We start from the raw sequence: 24,615 nt of genomic DNA, 5'->3' as shown, positions 1-24,615 counted from the left end.
CACGGTGATAATTTATTCATGAACTTCAAAAAGGTGTTTAACGCGTTTTTTTTTAAGCCAATACCCTGCGCGTTCCCTCCACAAAACATTTTCTTTTTAATCGCACAAAATTTCACCCCCTGAAAACAGCTTTATTGCTTTAACTTCCGGATTAAGTGCTTTTGAGTAAAGTCAATAGAATCATACCAAGTCTAAATCTCATTTAAATATAAAAGATACTCTCATGCTACGAGTCCTTATTTGTAGGGATTGTTTGCTAAAGAAGAAATGACTCAATGAGAGAATTTTCTTCATAAAATATGTGATGATTTCATGTTAAATGAGAAGAGAATTGCATAAAATCATAAATATTTTTACTCAAAGATGGTCAAATAATTTTGGAAATTTTTCACCAAGAAGGGGTGTTTCTCTGTTGAATATTTTGAGGGCAAAAATTTCTTTTCAAAAGTAAAAATATTAAATTTAACGTAAGCTTAAGCAAATTTTCAACTTATTGCTGCAAAAATAACTCAAAAATAGGTTTTTTAAAATTGCTCAAATTTTCCAAAATTATATGTCAATCCCTTGTTATAAAAACCTGTGCAAAATAGATCATTAAGGAACCTTTTCAAAGTCATTTTTGTCATAATATCCTTCGCAAGGACACATACAGGACAAAGTATAATGTTATAGAAAATCAAATAATAATTGAAAAATAACGGAAAAAATCTCCTCTTTCAATTTTCATTACCTTAAAAATAACTCTATAAGTAAGAAAAATAAAAATAAAATGCTACGAACATTTTTATCAACCACCACATTCGACTTCTAAATTAAATTAGATGAATTACATCAATTTGTCGCATCGCAGAAAATCATTTAGCACGTGCCAACAATACAACTAAAGGCTAAATAGAAAAAATCTCAGACATTTTTCTCATAATATTTTATTTATTTTTTTCTCATCAGCTGTGCCGACACTGTACAATATAATAATGAAAGCCATTTTATTTCTAAAAGAGTAACAGAATAATGTTTTGAAGATTTTATCTCCGCGTGTTCCTCTCTAAATAATAAATGAAGTGTGTTAATGAAAAATACAACCGAGGTTTTAATTCTTGATTAATTGAGTGGCTTATTTCGTCATTCTTAAGTACTCGAGCAAAAATATGTTTGTTTTTTTTTTAAAAGTCTCTCAATGTCTTCCAATTCGTTGATTTATGTTAATCACATCGTGTGCTCATCCTTTCTCTCATTTAACAAAACATCCTGAATTATGATGCATTATTAGCATCATTTTGCAAATTCAATCTCTTCATGAGAATTTCTTCCTTCTTTTTTGTCTTATTTATTCGTTAAAAACTCTGTGTGTGATTAAATGGCAGCACCACTCATTTGTGGTGCCATTTTTAATATTCTTTTTATTTTCTTTTAACATAATTTACAATAAACCCTTTCTTTTGCACAAAGAAAGACAAAAAACATTCGCGCGCAATTTAAATTAAATAATAATTTGTTTGTTTTTATCGAGAGAATTTGTAAGGCTAATGAAAAGTGCACCAAGAGATGAAGCAGATAACAATGATTAGATCAAAAACTACCTGCGAAAATGCCACATTTGTCGATTATCCGTGTGTCAGGGTAGCAGGAGGGGCTTGAAGAAGGCCCTGCAGCAGATGGCCGCAGCAGCTGGGGGTAAATCTTGACTGCGATAGTACATCTTGCATTCCTTCTCAGTCAACTTATCAAATACAAGCGCATATTCACGATGAAAGAATGCCATGTCAATATTTGCCCGTCCAATGGCCGTGAGGGCGAGAAAGAGAATATCACGGTAGATCGAATGCGTACGATCAACACCGCGTCCCTTCAGCTTGTGCCTCTCATTTGCCAAACGCTTAACGGGTGTCATAAGATCATTGCAACGTAGTGCTGAGATCACCTGCTGAATAACCCTGCAAGACGTAGAACAGAGAATTTTAACAAAATTCTCACTCTTTTTTTTCTTTTGCTGTACTCACGTTCGATTGAGAGTTGTTTGATCTGTTAAAAGAGCCTTCAGGAGGGGACTTGGTGAGGGATTCTGACGCCAAACAATGTACATTGGTGGACCAGCTTCAGAATGTAGCTCCAAATTGTCCCAAAGGCAGTGGATTGAGACAGTTTTCATTCCACTAAGAGGATCAATTTCCTCATCCTCCTAAAAATTACACACACAAAAATAAATAAACATAAAATTAAGAAATTTTGCAGGAAAAACTATTTAAAACAAATATTGAAGCCAAGTTATAAATTTTTGATTTTTATTATTGCAATTAAAACATATTTTTCACTACAATATAAAACACAAAAAAATGTTTGAAAATATTAGGTCAAGCTGTATGATTATGTCACGCAATGACAATAAAATAAAAATCTCAAATGTATTTCTCTGTCATTTTGTTGGTAACACAAAAAAATTATCACAAATTGTCCATAAATTCACACAATTTCCCCCAAAGAAGGAAAAATCAAGATTTTATGAGACTCTCTCAGAGAGTCAAGCATTCATGTTGGACAAGAGTTCACAAAATGAACATAAAAGACCTCCATAAATTATTATGAAATCATTTTTGAGAAATATGTTCCACATGAGAGAGCATAAAAAGCAAAAAAAAAAAAAAAGAAAAACAGAACTTCTCACCTGTTTTGGTAGGCACAAATTGGGTAAATGTGTGGTAACGTCAATTCTTTCCATGATCCACACTAAATTCCAATAGATGATTGGATGTTCATCGACAAATGCCAATTTGCAGAGGACACCATCACCTTCTTGCATAAGAATATTCTCCAATTCCTTCCTCAGCACCAATGGATTGAGGTACGGCACACTAATACGTTCTGATTTCTTCACCGTCTGCAGCTGCTCATTGTGTACATTCATGTAGACATTGAGGAATGGCACTGTTAATTTGCTACAGGCATGGCATGTTGTATTCAAGTTTGAATCCTCCGCCGACCATCCCGCCATTATATCCTCATCGTAGAGGAGTACAGAGCAATTGTGGCACTGCGAGCAGGATGTTAATTCTATCGTAATATCACATTCTTGTGTCTCACACACCTGTTGATGAAAGCGAATAAAACAATTTAAAAAAATGAAAAAAACGAAGAATTTAATCTCTGAGAATTTCTCCTGAAGAAGCTCTCTTCTTGTTGTCGTTTTTTAACTGTGATGGAATGAGGGCAATTTATATAATCCCTATACCCAAGAGGCAAATAGAGATACCTTCCTAATTTTATTCTCTCTCTCTCTTTTATGCTACAAAATTATTTACAAGATAATTCACATATTATATTGAAGGGATAAAAATATTCTCAAGATTTATTCAATTTGTAAAATTTCCTAAATATCTCACGTTCTCCGGGGAGATTTTCTCTTTTCAAAGAAAAATAAATTCCTAGAATAATTCTGCCTAATTTTTTATCACAAAAAGTTAAAGCATTACTCCCAATGCTCCCAACTTTTCGCAAAGAAATAATTTTACAAAAATAAATGATTTTATCTAAAAACTTTTTTCTAGCTATTTACATCCCAATCTCCCCTATTGCCGCATAATTCATCAAATTTTTCTTCCTTGAGGGTGGTCTCTTCTGAGAGTTGGTGAAATTAAATATTTTTATTTTTCTTGGGTTTTTCTTAAACTTGGTTTTCAAGTGTTGGTCACATTTAAAGACTTATTGATTTTCCACGATACTGTCTCAAACACAAAGGTAGATTTTTCTCAGGATCTACCGGATGGATTTTGATGCGGTAAAAAGCAAATGAAAGAGATAGTATCAACGTACAATGTACCGGAAGGTATTTTTGAATTTCCATTAAGAATCTATGAAAAGTGCACAAGACTATTTTTCAACTTTTCTCGGCTTCAAAGTCGAAATTCCAAAATCTGTTCTGGTACATTGTTCGTTAATGCTTCCTCTTTCATTTGCTTTTTACCCCATTAAAATCCATCCAGTAGATCCTGAGAAAAACCAACTTTTGTGTTTTAGGGTAATTCTATGAAAAAGTCGGAAGATCTCAAGATGGCGTCGCACCTAATATCGCGAAAAATGATTTTCTTACACTTCAATAACTAGGCTACAAATGTAACTAACATAGTAAAATTAAGTTTAAGAAAAACCCCATGAAAAATGAAAAAATAAAAATAAAAATAAATCAATTCGAACAGTTTGCCCAAGAGACCCCCCCCCCCCTTAATATAAAAAGAAAAAAATAGGAAAACTCACCTCCACTAGTTGTGGATACAGATTGTCCGGGAGAATAGGATACGTGTTGTTCAAACTATTGCTGGACGTATTTTCGCCGAGAGGCACTAAATTATTGTAGCTTGATTTCCGCGACTCACTCAGTCGTCCCCACAAATCCAAATCACTAGCACGTCGTGATCGCGATGCTGGATCATCAGTCAACAAATCATCCTCCGACACATGCAGCTGGACCCCACGTTCCAAACTACCCGTCTTTACGGGTGTCGAATTGGCCGAGATTGCTTCTTTAATCTCATCCAATTTCTTCGCAACGGACGTTGCTGCATGCTTTATGCTACTTATTCCACCTTGAATAATTTCATTGGACTTTTTCCCCGTTAAGCTTGGACTGGAGAATGTTTTTTTTTCGTTGTTGTACGTTGAGGGTGAAAGTTGTCACAGAATGATGTTCAAAGGAAGAGACAGAAAATGATGAAAAAAGAATAAAATTTAATAAAACTTTTCAAAACAACTCTCTTTGCTGTAGAAATTTCCCTCTAAAATTCAAAATATTCCCCACAGGATGAATGTATATATATGTATAGCATAAGGAAACATAAAAGACAGCTCTTTTACATTTTACAAATCACTCACAGGAAGCAACAACGACGATACACAAAAAAAATGTTTGAATGAAAAATTAAAAGAAATAAAAACTCACCTAATATTGGGAAAGTTCTCGATTATTTGCGTTGGAATTTTGAGATCCTTTCTCAACGACAAACGTGCAGGTGAATAGCGTCTATATTGTTTGTTTTTTTATGTATTGTATGTACACACACATTGCAGGAGAAATTAAATATTTAAATGAGTTTAAACAGAGGAGAAAAAAATTATAAAAATATAAATAAAAAAAAGGAGTAAAGGCAATTTCATTAACTACCACAGGAAGCAAAATCAAAATGTATGAAATGGGGGTTGGCAAAAAAAAATAAGTTATGAGAAAGCATCATGCTGCTTTCTCTCAAAACATAGACGAATGAGGGGAGCAAAAAAAAAGTTATATTGTGAATGTTTAACAGGCCCGAAAAAAGGCAAAAAAAAAAAAGAAGAAAGAGCAGAATGTGACTCTTGGGGAAAATAAATAGGCAACAACTCTTAATTACCCAAAGCTAAATTTCAGCGATGACCCCAAACTCGCTAAGCTGGATGTCACCGAAGCCGCTGGCATCGTTTCAGACCTATGCATACTCTTGTTGAGCTGTGTTGATTCATCAAAAGTGGCACTTCTGTGTCCCTTGAACAAAATTGGCTGATCCGTGTACATTGTGTTGTTGTTATTGCACGAGGAAATTCTCTGCTCATCACCGTCCACATTTTTTGTCTGTGGAGTCACAGAAATTTCCTCGTCATCATTTAGTGCGCCAAGTGGATCATTTTGAGTCACAGGTGTTCGTGGTGAGATTCTGTGGTTGAAGAAAACAAGAATAAAAATGTTTTGACTATAAAATAAAAGCATTACTCATTTTCCCCCAAAAAGCTTTTTTTCTCATCATTTTTCTTTTAAATTAAAATAAGTTAAAGTTTTCCCCTGAGGGAAAATTCAACTTATTACACTTTCCTCCATATAGAAAAAAAACCCCAATAATTCATTGAACATTCTCATGCAAACTTTTTATTAATCACCACAAAGAAATATTTCATGAAGAAAACTCGCGGAATGTTGAAGCATAAAAAATAGTAAAATTCGCATTTCGGTCATTTGCGATATCTACAATCATTTTTTTTTTGCTTTCCAATTTCTCTTATCAGTCCCATTGTGTTATGCAATTGAAGCATAAAAATGGAGGGAAAGCTCACTCACTGATGGCCTCCCAACGTCATCATAAGATTAGTAAGAATCAAATCAATAATTTCTTTGAAATCATTGCTCATAAATTTTCTTTATAAATCGTTAGGAAACAAATAAATTTGGACTTGAGATAGTAAAAATTTCTCCTTCAGTTTATCATCGTTTTAATCGTTTGATAAGAAAATTCAATTAAATCATTCAAAGAAAACATAATGAATGATTCTTTTAATCTTTGAAATCGATTGTGATTAAAATCTTTTCTTCTCTTACAATTTAAAATTATTTGTTAGATCTTGGCAGTTTCTGTTTTTTTTTTTAATTATTCTATTGTCGCTTTATAGAAGGAAAAAAGAATTTTTAGTTCCATAAAACGGTCAGAAAGATCTTTAAAAAACCTTTTAACTTTTAAAGATCATTAAACAAAGAAATAAATTGTGAAAATCTTTTAAGTTTTTTTTTCATATTATACCAAAAATCCATTTATGTTCTGGATTCGGCAGTCCATATAAGCTTTACAGCTTAAGACTGGGTCATGGGGGGAAGGTAAGGCAAGTAAAAAAAAACCCAAAAATCTTATATTTAATTGACATTTTATATTAAAAGAAAAGAAATTTAACAGAAACGACTTTAGAATTCTTAGATTTCTATTGAAAACTAAGAGATTGAGGAACAAATTGCCCAAAATATTAAAAATCAACTTTTGATTAATTTTTTTTTATTATTTTACTAAAATATTAGGAAATGTTCAAATTTTTCTTTTATAACTTTTAGAATTTACTCAAAAAAATTGTTTTCAAAGTTTTTTCTTTTTAAATTTTTATTTGTTAGCAAAATCAATTCTTATAAATTCTTACAAATTGAAGAAAAAGGAAAAACTTCTCAAATAACTTTCAAGAACAAAAAGAGAAACTTTATAACGCATAAAATATTTTTTTGTCTATTTACCTTCAACGAGAGATTGAAATAAAATATTATTTTATTCTTCTAGCTAATTCCTGTTAATTTAAAATGTTTTATTATTTTTTTTATTGGCAAAATTGTCTTTTTAAATCCATGCTAATCTCTTGAAAATAATTCTCTGAATGAAAACAAACTTAATGTGCAAAAATTTAATTATTTTCCAAGCAAAAAGCTTTGAATGAAAAATAGTTTAAGTTCTTGAGGATTAATTAACAAAATAGAAGAGAAAAGTGCTAAAGAATTTAAAGGAAACTTTAGCTTAAAAAAAGCTCTAAAAAGAATATTTTTTTTATTAATTTTCTTCAGCTATCAAAGAGAATTTTCCGGATCCCTTTATTCTTGACAATAAATCGAAATTCTAGCTCCTAAAATGCTTTAGAAATGTTTTAAAAGAAATGGATAAATATGCGTCTTTACGGTAAATATATTTGCAAAATTATTCCCAAAATATTTCCATTTAATAAATTAATAAATTAAAATTAAAACAAAAGCCACAATAATGTGTGAACTTATGGCTTTCACAAAACAACAAAATTTTCCAATAAATCATGCCCCGCGTGAATTGCAGCAGAGTCAAAGGGCATTCCACATTAATAATGAATGACTTTCCTTGAAAGTTCTTTTGCTTTGGGTATGGAAACTGAATAATATTATAATCGATTCAAGAAATTTTCTACAACACAACATAAATTCTACATACAAATACAATTGCGTAGCATATAAAAAAAACCTTTTTGTTGTACTCACTTTGTTGGGCTTGACAATTGCTTATTGTCCTCATCATCATTGAGTTCTTCTTGTGAACTCAATTGCTTATCTTCAATCTCCTCCTCTTCCTCTTGGAAATTGAGTACTCGTCTCGTTTTGATGTTCAACTTATCAATTAGCCCGGAATCCCCGGCAAAGCTATCAGATTTAGCCAGCATACGTGGACTTAGGTCGCACGGACTCGATGGTGATGGCTTAAATACGGGTGAATCTTTATTTGGACTCGGTGATTTATTGGCACCCTCCCCGGAAATGAGTAGACCCGCACTTGAGAGCACATCAGCTGGTTCCTGTGGCCCCGATTGCCTCACAATACTCCCCAAACGTCCACGGAGTCGATCGAAGGCCGTGAAATCAATACTCGCCCCCACGGGTGGTTCATTCGTGGAATGCGATGAATCCAAACTTGTCCGGGACGTCCCATCCACCGTCTCCAACGTACTCAAATTATTCTCACACGACACTGAGAGTTTCTTGCGTGAGGAGAATTTCTTTCCGGCCTTCCGGAATTGTGCTGCCCCAAAGACAACATTCTTCAGGCGATTCCATCGCAACTGACTCAGTGTTGTCGAATCCGATGGCCATTGAGCCTCAAGGACGCATCTATTGTAGAAGCCATACGTGAGGGCATTTGCCTGCACCCCTGAGCGTTTCATGAGATAATGCAGCCTCACCGCGAGCACGGGGAGATTGTGAATGCCACACAATTGCATCATAACACGATAGCAAACTTCATCGCATTGAATTTTATACTTGCTCGCCTTCCCAAGCAAATCATACGCTGCCCGGAGGATACTGTGCTCCTTGCCGGGATTATCAATCACCACACTTGGGAGGATGATGAAGTAAATGCTGTAGCACGTGGCAAGAAGATGCTTTGCCCATGATTCCGGATTTAGGGCACTCTTCCGTGCAATCTTTTGCGCCGTCTTAATTTCATGCTTCGTCCGACGTGCCATTGGGGATCCGGGAGTAACGTGCGCGTGCACTTGAGCAAAATTCGACAGGTGGGTCTTCTTTGAGTGCTTCAACAGTGTGGGATTGAGCATAAATGTGCTATATGTGAATGTTTGCAATCCATTTGTGGCTCCGGGTTGGCATTCAGGTGGCAAAATGAACTTTGTCCTCTCACTACTATGCCCCGTATCCCATTCCACGAGCCTTATCTCTGTCGGGGTATCCTCATAGGCGCCCACCTTCTCGGTGCACTCATCAAAAAATGCCAATCCTTGATCCCCATCGGACACAAATGACCTCTCCTCGATGAAACGTATGAACATCTGTGTCTTCATAAGTAATTGGAAAAATTTATGGTGCGCCTTGTCCCGTGACCGGAGGAATGCATTCAACTGAAACAGCGCATTGGGATCTGTGGCGCCAATTGTGGGTGCCTTTGACATTGGCACCAAGTAGTCACGGTAGCCGCGCAAGATTGACGACATAAATCGCAGGAATGCCTCCTGAATCCTCTGCTCCAGATTCTGTTCGCGCTTCTTTCGCTTTATATCCCTATCGAGGCTATTTGTGCTATCCACATTGTGGCACTGACCCACCTCCTCGAGATGCTTCAGTGTCTGCTTGAGAATCCTCGCTGGACGCTTTGGGAGAATTTTCGTATTTAGATGCTTCTGTGATTCACACACACTGATGCTGTTTGTGTCCAAATCCACGCAGGTTACATCATTCGGGGGATCGTAGAGATCAAAGAAGCGCGAATCGACGCCAATTAAGTAGGGTAGTGGTGCATGGAGGACTTCAGCGAGTCCCAGGGGGCAAAGGGGGATGTAGGGGCATTGCCATTTGAAGGGAAAGAGGAGTGTCACAACAGCTTCAGCCACTGCTGTTAGTGTTGCAGGTCTGAAAGATAAAAGTTGTAAAATGTTAATAAAATAAAAAAATAATATAAAAGCCTAATAAAAGGAACAAACCTGAGGGAGTGAATGAGAATCTTCTGCTCCGTGAGAACGAGCAAAAGGACATGAAGGCAATTTTCGGGTCCCAAATTGGCTAGAAGTTGCCTAAAACCAGCCCCACTGCGTGGCAACGGGGAATCCTCGGGCTGTGTTAGTAGAATACGGTCATTGTTAACAGTGGACAGCTGAAGGAGGATACTTGGCGATGGGAAGGGCACTTCATCGAGCAGCTGTGTTATGTATCTCTCAATTGGTACTGGCATTGGTTGCCTACTTGCCGCCATTTGCTGCAAATAATACAAAAAAAATCGTTAAATCCAATCATTTGCATAACCGATAAGATATGAATATTTGCCACAAACTCTTTGGGAGGGAATGAGAAGAAAATGTAATTCAATCCACCGCAAAGTTATCAAAATATTTAAATAAAACTCTTGGGGGGGGGGGGGGATTGCGTGGCTTATCTGTCGCCGCGGTGGCGCAAAGGAATTTTTTATTTTATTTTATTGAGAATACGTACTTGAAGGAATTGCAGCCACTTCTCGAATGTGTCGCCAAAGGGATGATGCGAGAGGAGGCAGATGGATTTATTGACATGAAGTGTGTGCGTCTCCTTCATATCCTCCGTCCAATCGAGCATTTCTTTTTGTTCCTGCGTGAGATTTTCATGCCTGTGAAAGATAAAATCGCAATTAGAGCTCATAGGCTGTGAAGGAATAAAAAAAACAGGAAGGGGGCTTACCGAAAATCCTCGTAGAACGTGAGTGCTGATCCATACACCTTGTACGTCCCATCAGCCACAGTGAGGACAAATGTGCTGAAAATGGGAGCTATTGCAGCCCTACGGCGTTTCTCACCATCCACAATAACATGCGGCCACACCTCCAGCGAGCTCCCCATGGGGAGACAAAACAAAGGCACACTAGGGCAGAGATTAAGTGGGAAGTCATTGTGATCAGCTGCCGGGTATCTGTGGAGAATTTCCGGCTGGTAGCTGATGTGATGGGGGCGATTCATGGATTTCTTGTAGCACAGATACACATCACTCCCCATCATACCCTTATTGAGGGTTTTGTGAATCTGGCAGAAGGCATGTGGTGGCCGTTCCCCCTTACTCGGTACAATCACGCACAAATCCGTCACCACGAGCTCATTACACGGCATATCCGGCTTTGCACGCCGGAACGTCAAGAAAGTCTTTGCGGAGGAATTGTTGACATTCGCAACACGTTCCCCGGGGGTTTGTAGAACAATCTCAGCATCTGGCATAATTCTCTCAGCTCCATCATACATCACACCAATGTCCACAAGGGGTGGCTTATCACGTCCACGTCGGAAGTAGATGAAACAGGCTGTGGCGCGTACAGAGCCAAAATTGAGATCAGCATACAATCCCGATGGGGTATATTCGAGAATATCATAGCCCCGCGGGACTTTCTCTCCATGCGCTGGAAAGAAGACCCCAATATCGATAATGGGATCCGTTGAGGCGGCCGCCTTGAGGTGACCACTATCATTGAAGATGTTCTCCTGAAGGAGTTGTGGCTGTTCGGGCATTCCAGCCACGACAAAGTAGTCAGCAACACGTTTCTCCTCCATTTTTTTCTACTCCTTCTTAGCCTCTATGTGTGGGACACAAAAGGAGGTTCAGGACCTAGAAGATGGAAAAAGCATCCCTTTGTTCACTTATTCCAGTACAAACAACAAAAACACACATAGTCATTTGTCCCATTACTGGGGTGTGTTAGGAATATTCCTCATTCAGAAGTTTTATCACAAGCAACGGTGCAGAGCAGTCAATATCAGTTCAAGAGTTGCCTCTCGTTGTAATATTGCACTGGTGGGAACGAGTGGGGGTATTCCTGACAAAATAAGATCTTTTTTTCATATCTGCATTACAGCCTATCAAACACCACCGAGCCTCGAACCCGCTGATCCTTCCAGGGACAGAGCAAACAACATTGGAACCGTCTGCTTTGCCACTGCTCTACTTGGCCGACTGTTTACTAATTCCTGTTATTTTGCAAAATTCTGAAACTTAAAACTTTGTAGAGAATTTAATTTTCATTCCTGGTCGAAAGACTGAAAGACTTTCTTTAGAAAATTCAGAAGATCCCAACATCTGTTTCAAGAAGGAAATCTTCTTGAACTCTCAAACAAAACAATAAATGTGCAAAAGCCTTTTTGAGACAGAGCAGACACGGAATAGCAGAAGAAGTACCAAAGTCAAAGAAGTCATTCAACTCTCGCTGTGTTTGTGACTCACGTTGACCAAGTTTCTTCCTCTCCTTCAGTTCCTCCGCGTCCTGCCACCTCTTGCGTCTCTGTTGGATCGATACAGCAGCGGCAGGTGAGCCACCACAATACACAAAACTCACTAAACGACTAACCTCCAAATGCTGCAGCAACAGCAGCAGAAGGCAGCCCAACAAGACACTTGTCTCACTGTGTTGTGGCTATTTTTAGTTTGCAAGTCCTTGTGATTCGTGGGTCATTTTCTTGCATCTTCCCCACCACCACCAACTGTCGTGTGGCGTCTTCCGGACCGCACAAACACTACAAAAGTAACGAAGGAGGAAACAATCAACTCTGGCCGCGCGACAACGAAGCGAGTAAATCACAAAAACGCAATTTGTATGTTCTTCTCGCTCGCCTTCTTCACATAGAATTCAAGTCAACTTGTGCTGCATTAATTTATCACATCAATTTTGGACTTCCTCCTCTCCTCACGAGCTCTCCGCGACTTTCATTGAGCCTTTTGTCGTCGTCACCCACCAGCTTCGCTGCCCGATAAGATTTCTTCTTCACACACCGCACCAACCACAAAGCCCACGATGGAGAGACAAAGCACACGAAAAGCGTAAAAGTATCGCGAATAATCACCCCAGAAATGCCACCGAAAAAAAAACTGCCCAACCACCGAGGAAAATCACAGTCACAGAGATTTCTCAACACAAACACTTTGGAGTCGCACTTTTTATTTTTTATTTTTTCTTTCCTCCTTCTCCTGCCTCGCACGGTGACTCATTCAGCCTTCGCGATCGCATTAAATGTAATTACACCGCGAGAATGTACTGTGAATTGGCGCAACAGTAATTGGCCGTGTGTGGAGGCTCCGATCGCTCTCAAAACTTGGATTGCTTTTGCAGCTTTTGCTTTGAAAAAGTCTCGCGGAACTCGTCTTTTCACTGCGACGAACAAAAAATAAATGACAGCAAATCTGACACGCGCCACTGTCTTGCCACCAGAGGGCGCGAGCTTTATCTCGTCACCCAGCAGGCCGTGGATTACTTGCTGCGATTTCTCAATGAACTGCATATGCGTATGTGGTAGAATATTGATTGAGTACCTGAAAATACAAAATAATAAAAAATCCTTTACTTTTCTTAATTTTTTGCATTTTTTGGGGAGAAATTAGACTTTTTTTTTACTTTTCTAATATTTGAGATTTTTATTTAACAAAATTGAATCGATTTAAATTCAGATTACTAAAGCTTACTACACCTGTAGAAACTTTACACGAAAGCTCCGCCCATTAATGAAAAATTTGGTGAAGCAGGTGGAGCTTTATTTTTTTTTTCTTGTTAAAAGATTTAATGAATAATAGGAAGAATCAGAACTTCTCTCTCTCACTCTCTCTCTCTCTCTCTCTGATTAGTGAATGAATTTCTGAAATTTATTGCATTAATATTTTTTTTTATTTCAAGATCGTTTTTTGTTTAAAGTTAATCTGCTTGGCTAAAAAAAACTATTACAGAAAAAAAATTAATTAAAATTAGATTTTTTAGAAACTATTGAAATCAGTATTACGTTTTTCTACAATAACGATTTATTATTTATTTTTTTATTGATTCAAAACCAGTTGAAGTTTTTCTATTTTAAACTGATTTTCATATAACTTTTGAAGAGAATCTTAGAAAAACAAAGAATTATATTTTTTATTAATAATTTTTATTACTAGTGAGAAAATTAGCTTATCTTCAGCCAAAAGTGTCGAAAATCTGCTAAATTAATCATTTTTTTTATTATTACTGTAAAATTAATTAATTAATTAGATTAATTTATTATTAATCTAAACTCTTACTGCATCTCTGATCATTTTTTGAATTAAAATTAATTCTGAATTATTAATTTGCAATCTTTGTTCTATATTCTTACTCTATAATACAATACAAAAGGTCAATTAGGGTCAAATTTTACTTTAATTTAAAGCGCTATAGAAAAGAATATTATTCAAATTTCATTGAACTTTTATGCTTCATTGTGAGTTTTTTATTTTTTGCTCTCAAGATCAAAAGGTGATCGTGAGCAAAAGCCCATCAAACTTTCAATCAATAGAAAGTATAATTCAAAATGTAAAAGAAAATCAACCACATATTGAAGCTATTGAAGCAATTTAATTCTAGAAGCCATTTAAAGCTCTTAGAAAAAAAAATGAAAAGCATAAGGAAAATTCTTTTATTCATTTGCGGAAATATTTTTTATTCAAAATTTTATATTCTTTAGGACCTTCCAAAAGCCACAATGTTATTGAAATAAAATGATTCAACAACGAATTTTACCTTTATAGAATTCACGTGGATCACATCTCACACACGCGTTGGAAAATCTTGTGGCGCTTGTGGTCATACTTGATCTTCTATTCACTATATAAATGCATAAATCATACTGCACTAATGATCGACTAATGGAAATTATGGAACTTTAATGGTGCAGCCTGAGACGTCTCTTTACATCTCACAAAGTACTTGGCACGTCGTCTTAAGAGAGTGAGGGCAGGTACGTACATACATAAAGTGAATGATTAATTATTTATTTTTTCTAACACTCTTTCTATACACATTCAAATGATCTTTGGGAACGGGTTTTTTTTTTATTTCGCTGAATAGCGTGTTTTTTTTTGCAGGGGATATTTGGCTTCGTCATGTGGAACTCCTCAACTTCTCAAAGAAACACAGATTTAGTTGTATTCAGTCCGTCTAGGTGTTAACCACGCACAAAGTGATCGCTCTTCCTCATCCCATTCACCTAGCTGGGGCGGAATATTAGTGATGATCTCGCGATCGGTGTTTGTGCTGATCTTGTGGATTTTTTCGGTGCTCAACCACGTGCACGGACGCACTTCGGATGAGCTGAAAGTGAAATTGAGCCATGGAGGAGTTGTTGTGGGGCGCCACATGGTATCCCACGATGGGAAGGGAATTCGTGCTTTCATGGGGATCCCCTACGCAGAACCACCAGTTGGAAGTCGAAGATTTCGCGTGAGTGCCCTCAAAGAGCCTTGAAAAGAATTGAAAAAAAAATTTAATCAGCATTTTCTTTATTTCTTGGTGTGAAATGCATTAATTTGACACCATTTTTCGTGTATCTCTTGATCCGTTAATTAAATTTCTAATTTGCACTTTTCATGTACGCAAAACCCACGCGTGCTTTCGAGGGAAGACTACAATATTTGCGAGCTTTTCATTTCAATGTCTGTCTTGTTGTCTCGTTGAGAAGATTAGAAATCCAATTTTATGAGATCTCAATTCCAAACGTGTTTTCTATATGAAAAAAAAAGCATAAAGAGTTGCTTAAAGTAATTAAATAGCAACACTTATCGTATATGGGGAAATTATTGAAATGTAGTTTCATGAAGAAAAGACTTTAGCTAAAATTAAATTACTAATGAAAGTCTTTAATTTTCTTAGAAATCAATGTAAAATTAATCAATTAATTATTTGATTTAAAGAAAAGGCTTTAATAAATTGAATTGAATAAAAAGAATTCTTTTTTATTGACAAAAGCTCTGAAAGCTCTGGGGTAATGGGATTCTTTAAAAAAAATTCTGATAATGGGCTCTATTCAGCGTCCAGGAAACTCTTAAAATCTTGGAAATTTGTACTGAAATTTCAAGATTTCAAACGAATTTCAGGGGTTTTTTGGTCGCTGAAAAAGGCCCAATATCATTCTTCTGAGAAATAATTCATTGCCAATGGAAAAAAACACAATAATTAAATAAAGAATTAACTTTATTTCTTATTTTAATTCAATGTGGAAAATTGCGATATTTCTTATATCTAATAAAAAACTCAAGCAGAGAAAAAATATTACTCTTTTGGGGATATTTAAGCTCTCACTGTATCCTTTTTAAATCAGCATTTAAAATGATAAAAATAAGCTTAAAAAGTCCACAAAAGCCCAAAAAAAAACAATTTTCCCTGCAATAATGAGCTGAAAAGGAAAACGAGGAAAATACATAAAAGATTACGTTTAAAAAAATTAAGCCCCATCCCCATTTTATCTCATTTTTTTTTATTCCAAGTTTGAAAATACTTAAAAAATTTTTTTTTTCACTAATTTTAGGCTCCTGTTCCCAAGGAAAAATGGTCAGGAGAGCGCCTGGCTGTAAAAGACTCCGATATTTGCATCCAGAGAGATCCCTATCGTCGTGATATGGAAATCTCGGGAAGTGAAGACTGCCTATACCTCAACGTGTACACCCCAGAAGGGCCCCTGGATGAGGCACTACCTGTGATGGTCTTCTTCCACGGTGGAGGATGGCAATGTGGCAGTGGAGTGAGCTACTTTTACGGTCCAGACTTCCTCATGGAACATCGTATTATCTATGTAGCTGCCAATTTCCGTCTTGGACCACTGGGATTCCTCAGCACGGGAAATATGGATTGTCCAGGAAATTTCGGGCTGAAGGATCAAGTTATGGTACTTCAGTGGATACGCGACAACATCGCCAACTTTGGAGGGAATAGAGATTCCGTCACAGTGTTCGGGGAGAGTGCTGGTGGGGCTTCAGGGACGTACATGATGATGTCCCCAATGGCTAAAGGGCTCTTCCATCGTGTAATCAGTCAATCGGGAACAAATCTCTGTGCTTGGGCACAACCAGCACACCCAGGAGTAGCGGAAAAGCGTGCTGAACGTCTCGGTCAGATGATGGGATGCACTGATGCGAATCATCTGATTGAGTGTCTGAGGGAAAAATCCGCGGAAGATATAACGGCTGCATTTTATGACTTCTTTGTGAGTTTAGAATATTCTATTCTAGCGTGAGAATCTTCGGAATTTACAAAAGATTTGTTTTTCTTTGTAGGAATGGGATACAGACCCAATGATCCCCTTCATCCCTGTTGTAGAACCCCAACATCCGGAAGCTTTCATCACAAAACATCCACGAGAAGAATTTGATCCGCATGGACTCTCCCTGCCCTGGCTGTCTGGTGTGACCCTCGATGAGGGAGCTCTTAAGACAGCTTCCCTCATAAATGTGCCCGAACTCACACAGAGTTTGAATGCAAATTGGGATTATGCCCTACCCATTTCCCTGAACTACGATCACCTCAGTCAGGAACGTCAGAAGGAAATAACTTCCGCCATAAATGAATTCTACTTCCGCAATAGAAAACTAACACCGGAGACGAGTCAGAATCTCACAAATCTCTACTCTGATGCGTGGTTTGTGGTGGGATTCGATGAGTACCTACGGATTCGCCTCACGAAGGGCGATAGGAAGAAATTGGGACCAACTTTTGTCTACTTATTTGCCCACAAGGGATCAGCCAGCTTCACGGAGATCTTCAAGGGTGGCCGGGAGTCCTACTATGGGGCTTGTCATGCCGAAGAACTTCAGTATCTCTTCCCAATTGGGAAGGAGCTTTTTGTGAGCGCCATCCCAACGAAAAATGATATAAAAATGCGAAAGCTCATCACGAAGCTTTGGGTTAATTTTGCACGAACTGGGTGAGTTTTATCTTTAATTTTTTTTGGGATTTTTCTCTTAATTTAAAAGCTCTTTGATGCTTTTTAGTCACCCTACGCCAAAGGACGGTGATTTGTCATTTGAATGGAAGGAAGCTAAAGGATATCCCGTTGATTACCTCCGTCTTGGCCGTATGGATAATGAGGATAAACCACTGGCAATCATGGAGAAGGGCCTATTTGAGGAGAGAATCAATTTCTGGCGCAAGCTCAGCGCACATTGTTCCAATGGCCAGGAGAATTTAATAAGAGATGAATTGTAGATTAAATTATCTTTCAAAGTGAAAGAATATTTAAAAATTTATTGAATAAATGTTGTTACAGAAAAAAAAGAATATTTTCTGAGGAGAAAAAATAAAATTTCAAAGGCGCAGATAAACAGACAGCAACCTCGCGGAATTTATTTAAATTAAGCCTAAATTGAATTACTCACAGCTAACCAGTTTTTCTTCTGAAGGTAAAAACAACGTAGAAAGAAACAACATTTTATAATAGAAAAGAAATTCAAGTAAATAAAAGAATTATGTAATATATTTTTTTAAGTTAATTTAATATTTGCTTCAAGTGGTTCTTCCTTTTTTTTGAAATTGTAGTTTATACATTCCTTATTATTTTTCATCACTATATTTAAATAAAACATTTTTCATAAGGTCTCCATTATATATACTAATCCTTCTTATTATTTTTTTCTTAAACCACCCACTAAACTTTTCTCATTCACAAAAAAAATGTTCCTCCTATTGATTCACTTTTACAAGGAAAAAGGCATTATTATTAAACTCTAGAATTGATAAAATTTAATAGTGGTAGCGACTTTATAAGAGTTTTCTTCTTCATCTTTTCTCACTTATAATCATAGTTAATATATATTTTTTTCTTCATCATCTCATAATATACATAGTATGAATTTATTTAAGGTTCTTAGAATCAATATTTTTAATAATAAGTAATTAACGGCTAATGATAGTGATTCATCGCAAATCTATTTCAAAATGTTTCTTTTCTCTTTTTTTCATTTCTAAATTTTTTTCGCTTTCTCTACCATTCATCTGTGGGAGGAGGGGGGGAGGGATGAATTATTTCTACAATGTTTATTGTAGAATAACAAATTACAAATTCAATAAATATTGCTTTCGATTTTATTCATTTCTGTACAAATTACAAAAATTCCGAATAATTTAAAGAAAATGGAAAAAAAAAAACCTTTTTTGGAATATCTTTTGAGACAAGAGACCCTTAAGAACTTTGATTCATTTCTTTTCTTTAATACATTTCCTACTTTAAAAGTTTTTTTTTTATCAAGAGCGAGAGATAAGAAATAAAGAAATAGAAACAGCAACAACATTCATCTCTTAACCATTTTCTTTAATAGCATTTTTTTTTGTTAAATTCTAATTGTTGAAGATCTGGAAGACAGTTTGAGGAGGAGAAATTAAGCAAAAAAATTAAACTGTATTTGCATAAAATAAGCAATAAATGGATTTATATTTTAACAAAAAAAATTAAGAGGGAAGAGGTAGTGAAGATGACTAAGTTTTGTTTTTCTTTCATCTTGTATTGAAATTTCATTAAAAACTACACCATGCAACAAATTTTTAGGTTTTTAATCAATTTTCAAAAAGGTAAAATTCTAATTAATTTTGGGAAATTTTTTTAAAATAAATTTTAGATCAAAAAAATCGAAAGACAATCTTTTACATGGTGCTATGGCACTAATAAAATTTTAATGCCATTCATATAATAATTTCTTAGCATTCTCTTTTTAAGCAATTTGGGATAACAATTTAAAAAAAAATAGAATATTAAAAACAAATCAATAAAAATTAAAAAATAAAGCATTTGGCACATTTTGAAGAAAACAATGTTTTTTTTAATAACAAATCGCGCTGTGAAATGCCACAAAAAGCAGTTTAGAAAAATAAAATATGGTAATTGGTTTTATGATCGTCTAAAACACTCTCATTTTTAATATTCCTCTTTCATACCTATCTAAAAAGGAAAAGGAGGGCACAGAGAAGAAATACACTGCAGTAAAAAGGTATTCGGACAAGCAAAAATTGATGATTTTTTTAAGGAAAAGTATTTCAGTTTTTATTCCGTTTGTAGTTAATCGGTTTTAACAATTGAAATAGTTTTGGAAAGGTTATATTCTTTGTTTGACGGCCATTTTAATTAACTCAAAAAAGAAAACATAAAATCATTGTTTAGATTTTTTTGGTTTTCCTAGCTAATCCCAATAAAAACTATTTCTTTTATTTTTCAAGCGTGATCTGAGCATTTTTTAATGCTTTACAAGAAGCACGCGTGTTGAGCTCATATACAAACGATTAAACTTCTTTAAGGGGGGTTTCTTTTGAGACTTGATGAAATTAAATGTTTTTATTTTTCTTGGAGTTTTTCTTAAACTTGGTTTTCAAGTGTTGATCACATTTAAAGACTTATTATTGAAGAGTAAAAAAATCTTGTGATTTTCCACGATACTATCACAAACACAAAGGTAGGTTTTTCTCAGGATCTACTGGATGGATTTCCATGGGGTAAAAACCAAATGAAAGAGGAAACATCAACGAACAATGTACCGGAACGAATTTTTGAATTTCCATTCCGAAGCTATGAAAAGTGCACAAGAATATTTTTCTACTTTTCTCAGCTTCAAAGTTGAAATTCCAAAATTCGTTCCGGTACATTTTTCGTTGCTGCTTCCTCTTTTATTTGCTTTTTACCCCATCGAAATCCATCCAGTAGATTCTGAGAAAAATCTACCTTTGTGTTTTAGGGCAGTTCTGTGGAAAAGTCGGTAAATCACAAGATGTCGCAAAGTGATTTTCTTACACTTCAATAATTAGGCTTCAAATGTAACCAACATCGGAAAACCAAGTTTAAGAAAACCCCCAAAAATTACAACATTAAAAATGTGTAAATTTAAAAAAATCCCCATTTTCATTTGACCGGAAACTTTTTCATGACAGTGTATTCATATTTCCCAAATAAAAACACACACATCACTCATTTCTCTCATTTAGTTTTTTTTAGATTATATTGCTTAACAAGTGTGGGTGCTGGGCAATTCTCATCTCCTCTTGCATTTTCGCAAAGAGAGAAAAATAAAAAGAAGAACTATCTACATGTATCTTCATATCATGCTATAATAATATTTCTTATTTTTCATTTTTTTTGTGTAACAGGAAAGCGCTAATAAGTTTCATTTAGAATTTGGTAACATTGTTTAAATTTTTTTTCTCTATCTCCACCATTTTTACACCTTTCAAAAAATGTCATTTACTCACTTTTTTTTTTTCCTTCTCATTCTCTAGCCACATTATATACTCTGGGTGTGTGTATATAATTTCCTTAAAAGTAAAAGCACTAGATAAGCAAGTTACATTGGCGTTAAATTACACCAAAATGTTATCATTTTTCATTTAAATTGTGTTGTGGATTTATTTTTCATTCTATACTTTTATCATCAAAAATATGTTTTGCGTTTTCTTTTCTCTCTACTTTTTTCATTTTGAGTTTATCCATCATTACACTACTCTAAAACGCTTTTATACGTTTTTTTTCTCAGTGTTTAATTCTTTAAAACCTCTCTCAGTTTTTTTTTATTAACTTACCTTCTCGTCGTAATAAAATACATTTAGTACAATCTTTCTTTTTCTAAGTGATTGTTGTTTCACATTTTTGTTAAAGAGAAGCGTGAATTTATTATTTTTATAATATTCATCCTAATGTTTTTTTTTATATCAAGTGTGATACTTCTTTTTTTTTTTGCTTAACATTCAACAAGTTGAACAGAAAAATGTGTGTGTATAATGTCAGCTTAACAGAATTTCCACGTAATTTTCTGGTACGTATTTTCATTTATCTACATCTTAACTAATCTTTAATGTTTTTTCTTATACAATTTTACATGCCCTCGAGTGTTGACAAAGCTTCTAATGTTGTATGTTGCAATCCTTTATTGTTCCTCTTCACAGTCCCATTCAATGAATTATTTCTTTGAAATCCACAAAAAAAATCATATAAATCGATTTTTTGAGGTTATTTTAAAAATCTTTTTCTTTATTATAAGAAAAAGGTTTTGGAACGAATTTTTACAACGATTTCTGATTAAAATTCCATGAGAATTTGAAATTAAAAGAAATGTCTTTAACCTAAGAAAAATTAGAAACCTTTAAGGGGGTCTCTTTTGAGAGCTGGTGAACGCAAAGGTAGGTTTTTCTTAGAATCTACTAGATGGATTTCGATGGGGTAAAAAGCAAATGAAAGAGGAAGTATCAACGAACAATGTACCGGAATGAATTTTTGAATTTCCACTCAGAAGCTATGAAAAGTGCACAAGAATTTTTTTCTACTTTTCTCAGCTTCAAAGTTTAAATTCAAAAATCTGTTCTGGTACATTGTTCGTTGATACTTCCTCTTTCATTTGCTTTTTACCCCATTAAAATCCATCCAATAGATCCCGAGAAAAACCTACCTTTGTGTTTTAGGGCAGTTCTGTGGAAAAGTCGAAAAAATTACAAGATGGGGTCACACCTAAAATGGCGGAAAGTGATTTTCTTACACTTCAATAAGTCTTTAAATGTAACCAACATCGGAAAACCAAGTTTAAGAAAAACCCCCAAAAAATAAAAAACATTAAATATGTTTCAATTCCAACAGTTTGCCCATGAGTCCCCCCTTAAGCACATTTAAAACCATAGTATGATCAGACCGTAAGGATTGCAAAAGAGGGAAATTTTCCACATCGTAATGGGACCTATCCAGCAGTTTTTTTTTTAGTCATTCTCCTCATTTATCATGCAACATCCTTTTCTTCAACGAATCACTTCACTGCAGGCTGTTAAAATTTTGAATACCTACATTCTGTTTAGCTCTCTTCCATTCATATTATATAGGTATATTTATGTAATATCCTCTTTTTATTTGTACTTTCAGACCGAAAACAATGCATTGATCGAAAGTCTCAAAATTAATTTAATTAAATTTTTCCTTTAATACGTATTTTGTTGGTTCCATCTTTTGATCAGAAAATTATGCTATTGATCAGAAGAATGTTTCGTTTTGGTCGGAAAAACCTGCCATTTTGATCAGAAAAATATGACACTCAATCAGGAAATTAGCAATTAATCAGAATAATTAGCAATCGATCAGTTATTTACATGATCATTTTTATATTTTTCTGATCAAAGTGACAGAATGATGATCATGTCAAATTTTCATTATCAACGTTTTTTTTATGACCAGAATGTATTAACTCTTTTGATCATGAATCCGTTTCGCTGATCAATTGCTAATTATCTTGAATAATTTCTTATTATCCTGATCAAAATGGCAGATTTTTCTGACAAAACTGGAACATTTCTCATTGAATTGGAACGTTTTTCTGACCAAAACTCATTATTCTGATTCTTCTGATCAAAACGGAATATTCTTCTGATTAAAAACAGAATCATCTGACCAGAAAAGATTTCATCCGTATTTTTTATCAAATGGAAAATAAAATCCCCACATTTTGCACCACCTTCGCATGCAAGTTGTCTTGCAATTAATTAACCACAAACTATACATTACCTCGCTGATATTGCTTGAAAATTTGTTTACATTAGCTATCTTGTTGGATTGTTGTCTTGTAAACATGTTTTATCAGTTAATAATTTCTAAATATAATAGTGAATATATATGTTTTATATATTGGTAATTTAATGCAATTTTTAATTACTCATCTTTCATCTCACTTCTTCCTCTTTTTTTCTTCTTCTTTACTTCTTCTTTGCAGCTATAATATCCACTTTTTTTCTTTACTATTTTAGTAATTCAACAAAGCCAACACGGAAAAATTGCTTTAGAACACTTTTTTTTAAAATTTTCTTATGAAAAAAAAAATGTCTTGTTGCATTGATTCAGTTTAAGTTTCATTCATTTATTTATTTCTTTTTTTTTTCTTCATTTCTTTGAGAATTTTCCATCATTGTAAGAGCTTCATGTAGTAGTAGTAGTAGTATAAGTGGTATGTTCTAGCAACTATTATATTCTCATACATTATTTATGATAATTTAATAAAATGTATATTATATAGTGTCACTAATAAGGTTAAAACATTAAAAATAATATACAATCTAAAAAACATTATCATTTCTATTTTTTTTTAAAGAACAATTTAGAGGAGAAAATGGAAGAAATAAAAATTCAAAAATTAAAAAACTCACTCTTCCTACTCGAGACTACCTAGTAGCTGCTGATGCATCTGATATTACCGCAACCAGGCGGCCTTCTTCTTGAGTTTGGTACGAATGGGCCTCTGTTTGGAGCGCTTTGAGGGCGATGGGGACGATAGGGGGGTCTCTGCGTCTGTCGATGATGTCTGATAGTGGAATTGATTGTCCACTGAAGAACGCTTCAGCATAATGGGAGCTGTAGGTGGTAGTGAGACCCCAGCTAAATTTAGCAGGGCATCAACACCCTCCGCCTTGCGACGTTGCTCCTCCAAATCTTCCTGAGCACGTGATGTCATTTGACTACGCGGAAATTGCATCATTAACACACCCACTCAATTTGCCCAATGACGGGAACAGACAGACGCAGATAATTTAAGGGGTGTCTCTTTTGAGAGCTCGTGAAATTAAATGTTTTTATTTTCTTGGGATTCTTCTTAAACATAGTTTTCCGGTGTTGACCACATTTAAAAACTTATTATTCAAGAGTAAGAAAATCACTTTTCGCCATCTTGTGATTTTCCACGATACTGTCTCAAACACAAAGGTAGGTTTTTCTCAGGATCTACTGGATGGATTTTGATGGGGTAGAAAACAAATGAAAGAGGAAGCATCAACGAACAATGTACCAGAACGGATTCTTGAATTTCCGTTCAGAAGCTATGAAAAGTACACAAGAATATTTTTCTACTTTTCTCAGCTTCAAAGTCGAAATTCCAAAATCTGTTCCGGTTTATTTTTCGTTGCTACTTCCTCTTTCATTTGCTTTTTACCCCATTAAAATCCATCTAGTAGGTCCTGAGAAAAATCTACCTTTGTGATTTTCTAACTCTTCAATAATTAGGCTTCAAATGTAACCAACATCGGAAAACTGAGTTTAAGAAATACCCTAGAAAAATGAAAACATTAAAAATATGTCAATTCCAACAATTTGCCCACGAGA

At 35.0% G+C, this 24,615-nt stretch overlaps 3 protein-coding genes across 16 annotated transcripts in view; 1 reads left to right on the top strand and 2 right to left on the bottom strand.

The window, feature by feature from the left end:
* Positions 1 to 910: 910 nt before the first annotated feature.
* Positions 911 to 12,946, bottom strand: LOC129786342 (DENN domain-containing protein Crag). Of its 2 annotated transcripts, XM_055821281.1 has the most exons (11): positions 12,093 to 12,946; positions 10,445 to 11,356; positions 10,223 to 10,373; positions 9,718 to 9,989; positions 7,769 to 9,646; positions 5,376 to 5,675; positions 4,931 to 5,011; positions 4,249 to 4,618; positions 2,663 to 3,082; positions 2,001 to 2,179; positions 911 to 1,934 (listed from the first exon to the last, which is right to left on the bottom strand). In XM_055821281.1, exons 2-11 carry the CDS (start codon positions 11,299 to 11,301, stop codon positions 1,616 to 1,618), a joined length of 4,827 nt encoding a protein of 1,608 aa, XP_055677256.1. In that variant the 5' UTR covers positions 11,302 to 11,356; positions 12,093 to 12,946; the 3' UTR covers positions 911 to 1,615. The 2 variants fall into 2 exon arrangements, with proteins under 2 accessions (XP_055677256.1, XP_055677258.1); XM_055821283.1 differs by lacking the exon at positions 4,931 to 5,011 and having other exon boundaries at positions 12,093 to 12,926.
* Positions 12,947 to 14,272: 1,326 nt separating this feature from the next.
* On the top strand, positions 14,273 to 17,789 carry LOC129786341 (juvenile hormone esterase). Of its 2 annotated transcripts, none has more exons than XM_055821280.1 (5): positions 14,273 to 14,481; positions 14,609 to 14,963; positions 16,048 to 16,722; positions 16,793 to 17,439; positions 17,507 to 17,789. In XM_055821280.1, the coding sequence occupies exons 2-5, from the start codon at positions 14,754 to 14,756 to the stop codon at positions 17,718 to 17,720; spliced, it is 1,746 nt and encodes a 581-aa protein (XP_055677255.1). In that variant the 5' UTR covers positions 14,273 to 14,481; positions 14,609 to 14,753; the 3' UTR covers positions 17,721 to 17,789. The 2 variants fall into 2 exon arrangements, with proteins under 2 accessions (XP_055677255.1, XP_055677254.1); XM_055821279.1 differs by having other exon boundaries at positions 14,592 to 14,963.
* Positions 17,790 to 17,988: 199 nt separating this feature from the next.
* The window catches only part of LOC129786339 (uncharacterized), a 43,421-nt gene continuing 36,794 nt past the window's right edge, over positions 17,989 to 24,615 (bottom strand). For all 12 annotated transcript variants that reach the window (XM_055821276.1, XM_055821275.1, XM_055821278.1 and 9 more), the window contains one exon: positions 17,989 to 23,975. In XM_055821276.1, coding sequence (XP_055677251.1) covers positions 23,711 to 23,975 — 265 coding nt within the window. In that variant the 3' untranslated portion in view covers positions 17,989 to 23,710. The remainder of the gene's footprint in view (positions 23,976 to 24,615) is intronic.

This window comes from Lutzomyia longipalpis, chromosome 1 (assembly GCF_024334085.1).
Source record: "Lutzomyia longipalpis isolate SR_M1_2022 chromosome 1, ASM2433408v1".
Lineage (NCBI taxonomy): Eukaryota > Metazoa > Arthropoda > Insecta > Diptera > Psychodidae > Lutzomyia > Lutzomyia longipalpis.
The sequence above is the reverse complement of the archived record's forward strand: the minus strand, read 5'-3'. Positions and strand labels throughout refer to the sequence as shown.

Coding starts and splice junctions, on each gene's coding strand:
- LOC129786341 (XM_055821280.1), top strand. CDS start 14,754: ATGATCTCGCGATCGGTGTTTGTGCTGATCTTGTGGATTTTTTCGGTG. Junction 16,723..16,792: donor CTGCATTTTATGACTTCTTT/GTGAGTTTAGAA, acceptor TTTTCTTTGTAG/GAATGGGATACAGACCCAAT. Junction 17,440..17,506: donor GTTAATTTTGCACGAACTGG/GTGAGTTTTATC, acceptor GATGCTTTTTAG/TCACCCTACGCCAAAGGACG.
- LOC129786342 (XM_055821281.1), bottom strand. CDS start 11,301: ATGGAGGAGAAACGTGTTGCTGACTACTTTGTCGTGGCTGGAATGCCC. Junction 5,676..7,768: donor CAATTGTCAAGCCCAACAAA/GTGAGTACAACA, acceptor CTTCAACCACAG/AATCTCACCACGAACACCTG. Junction 1,935..2,000: donor CAAACAACTCTCAATCGAAC/GTGAGTACAGCA, acceptor TACGTCTTGCAG/GGTTATTCAGCAGGTGATCT.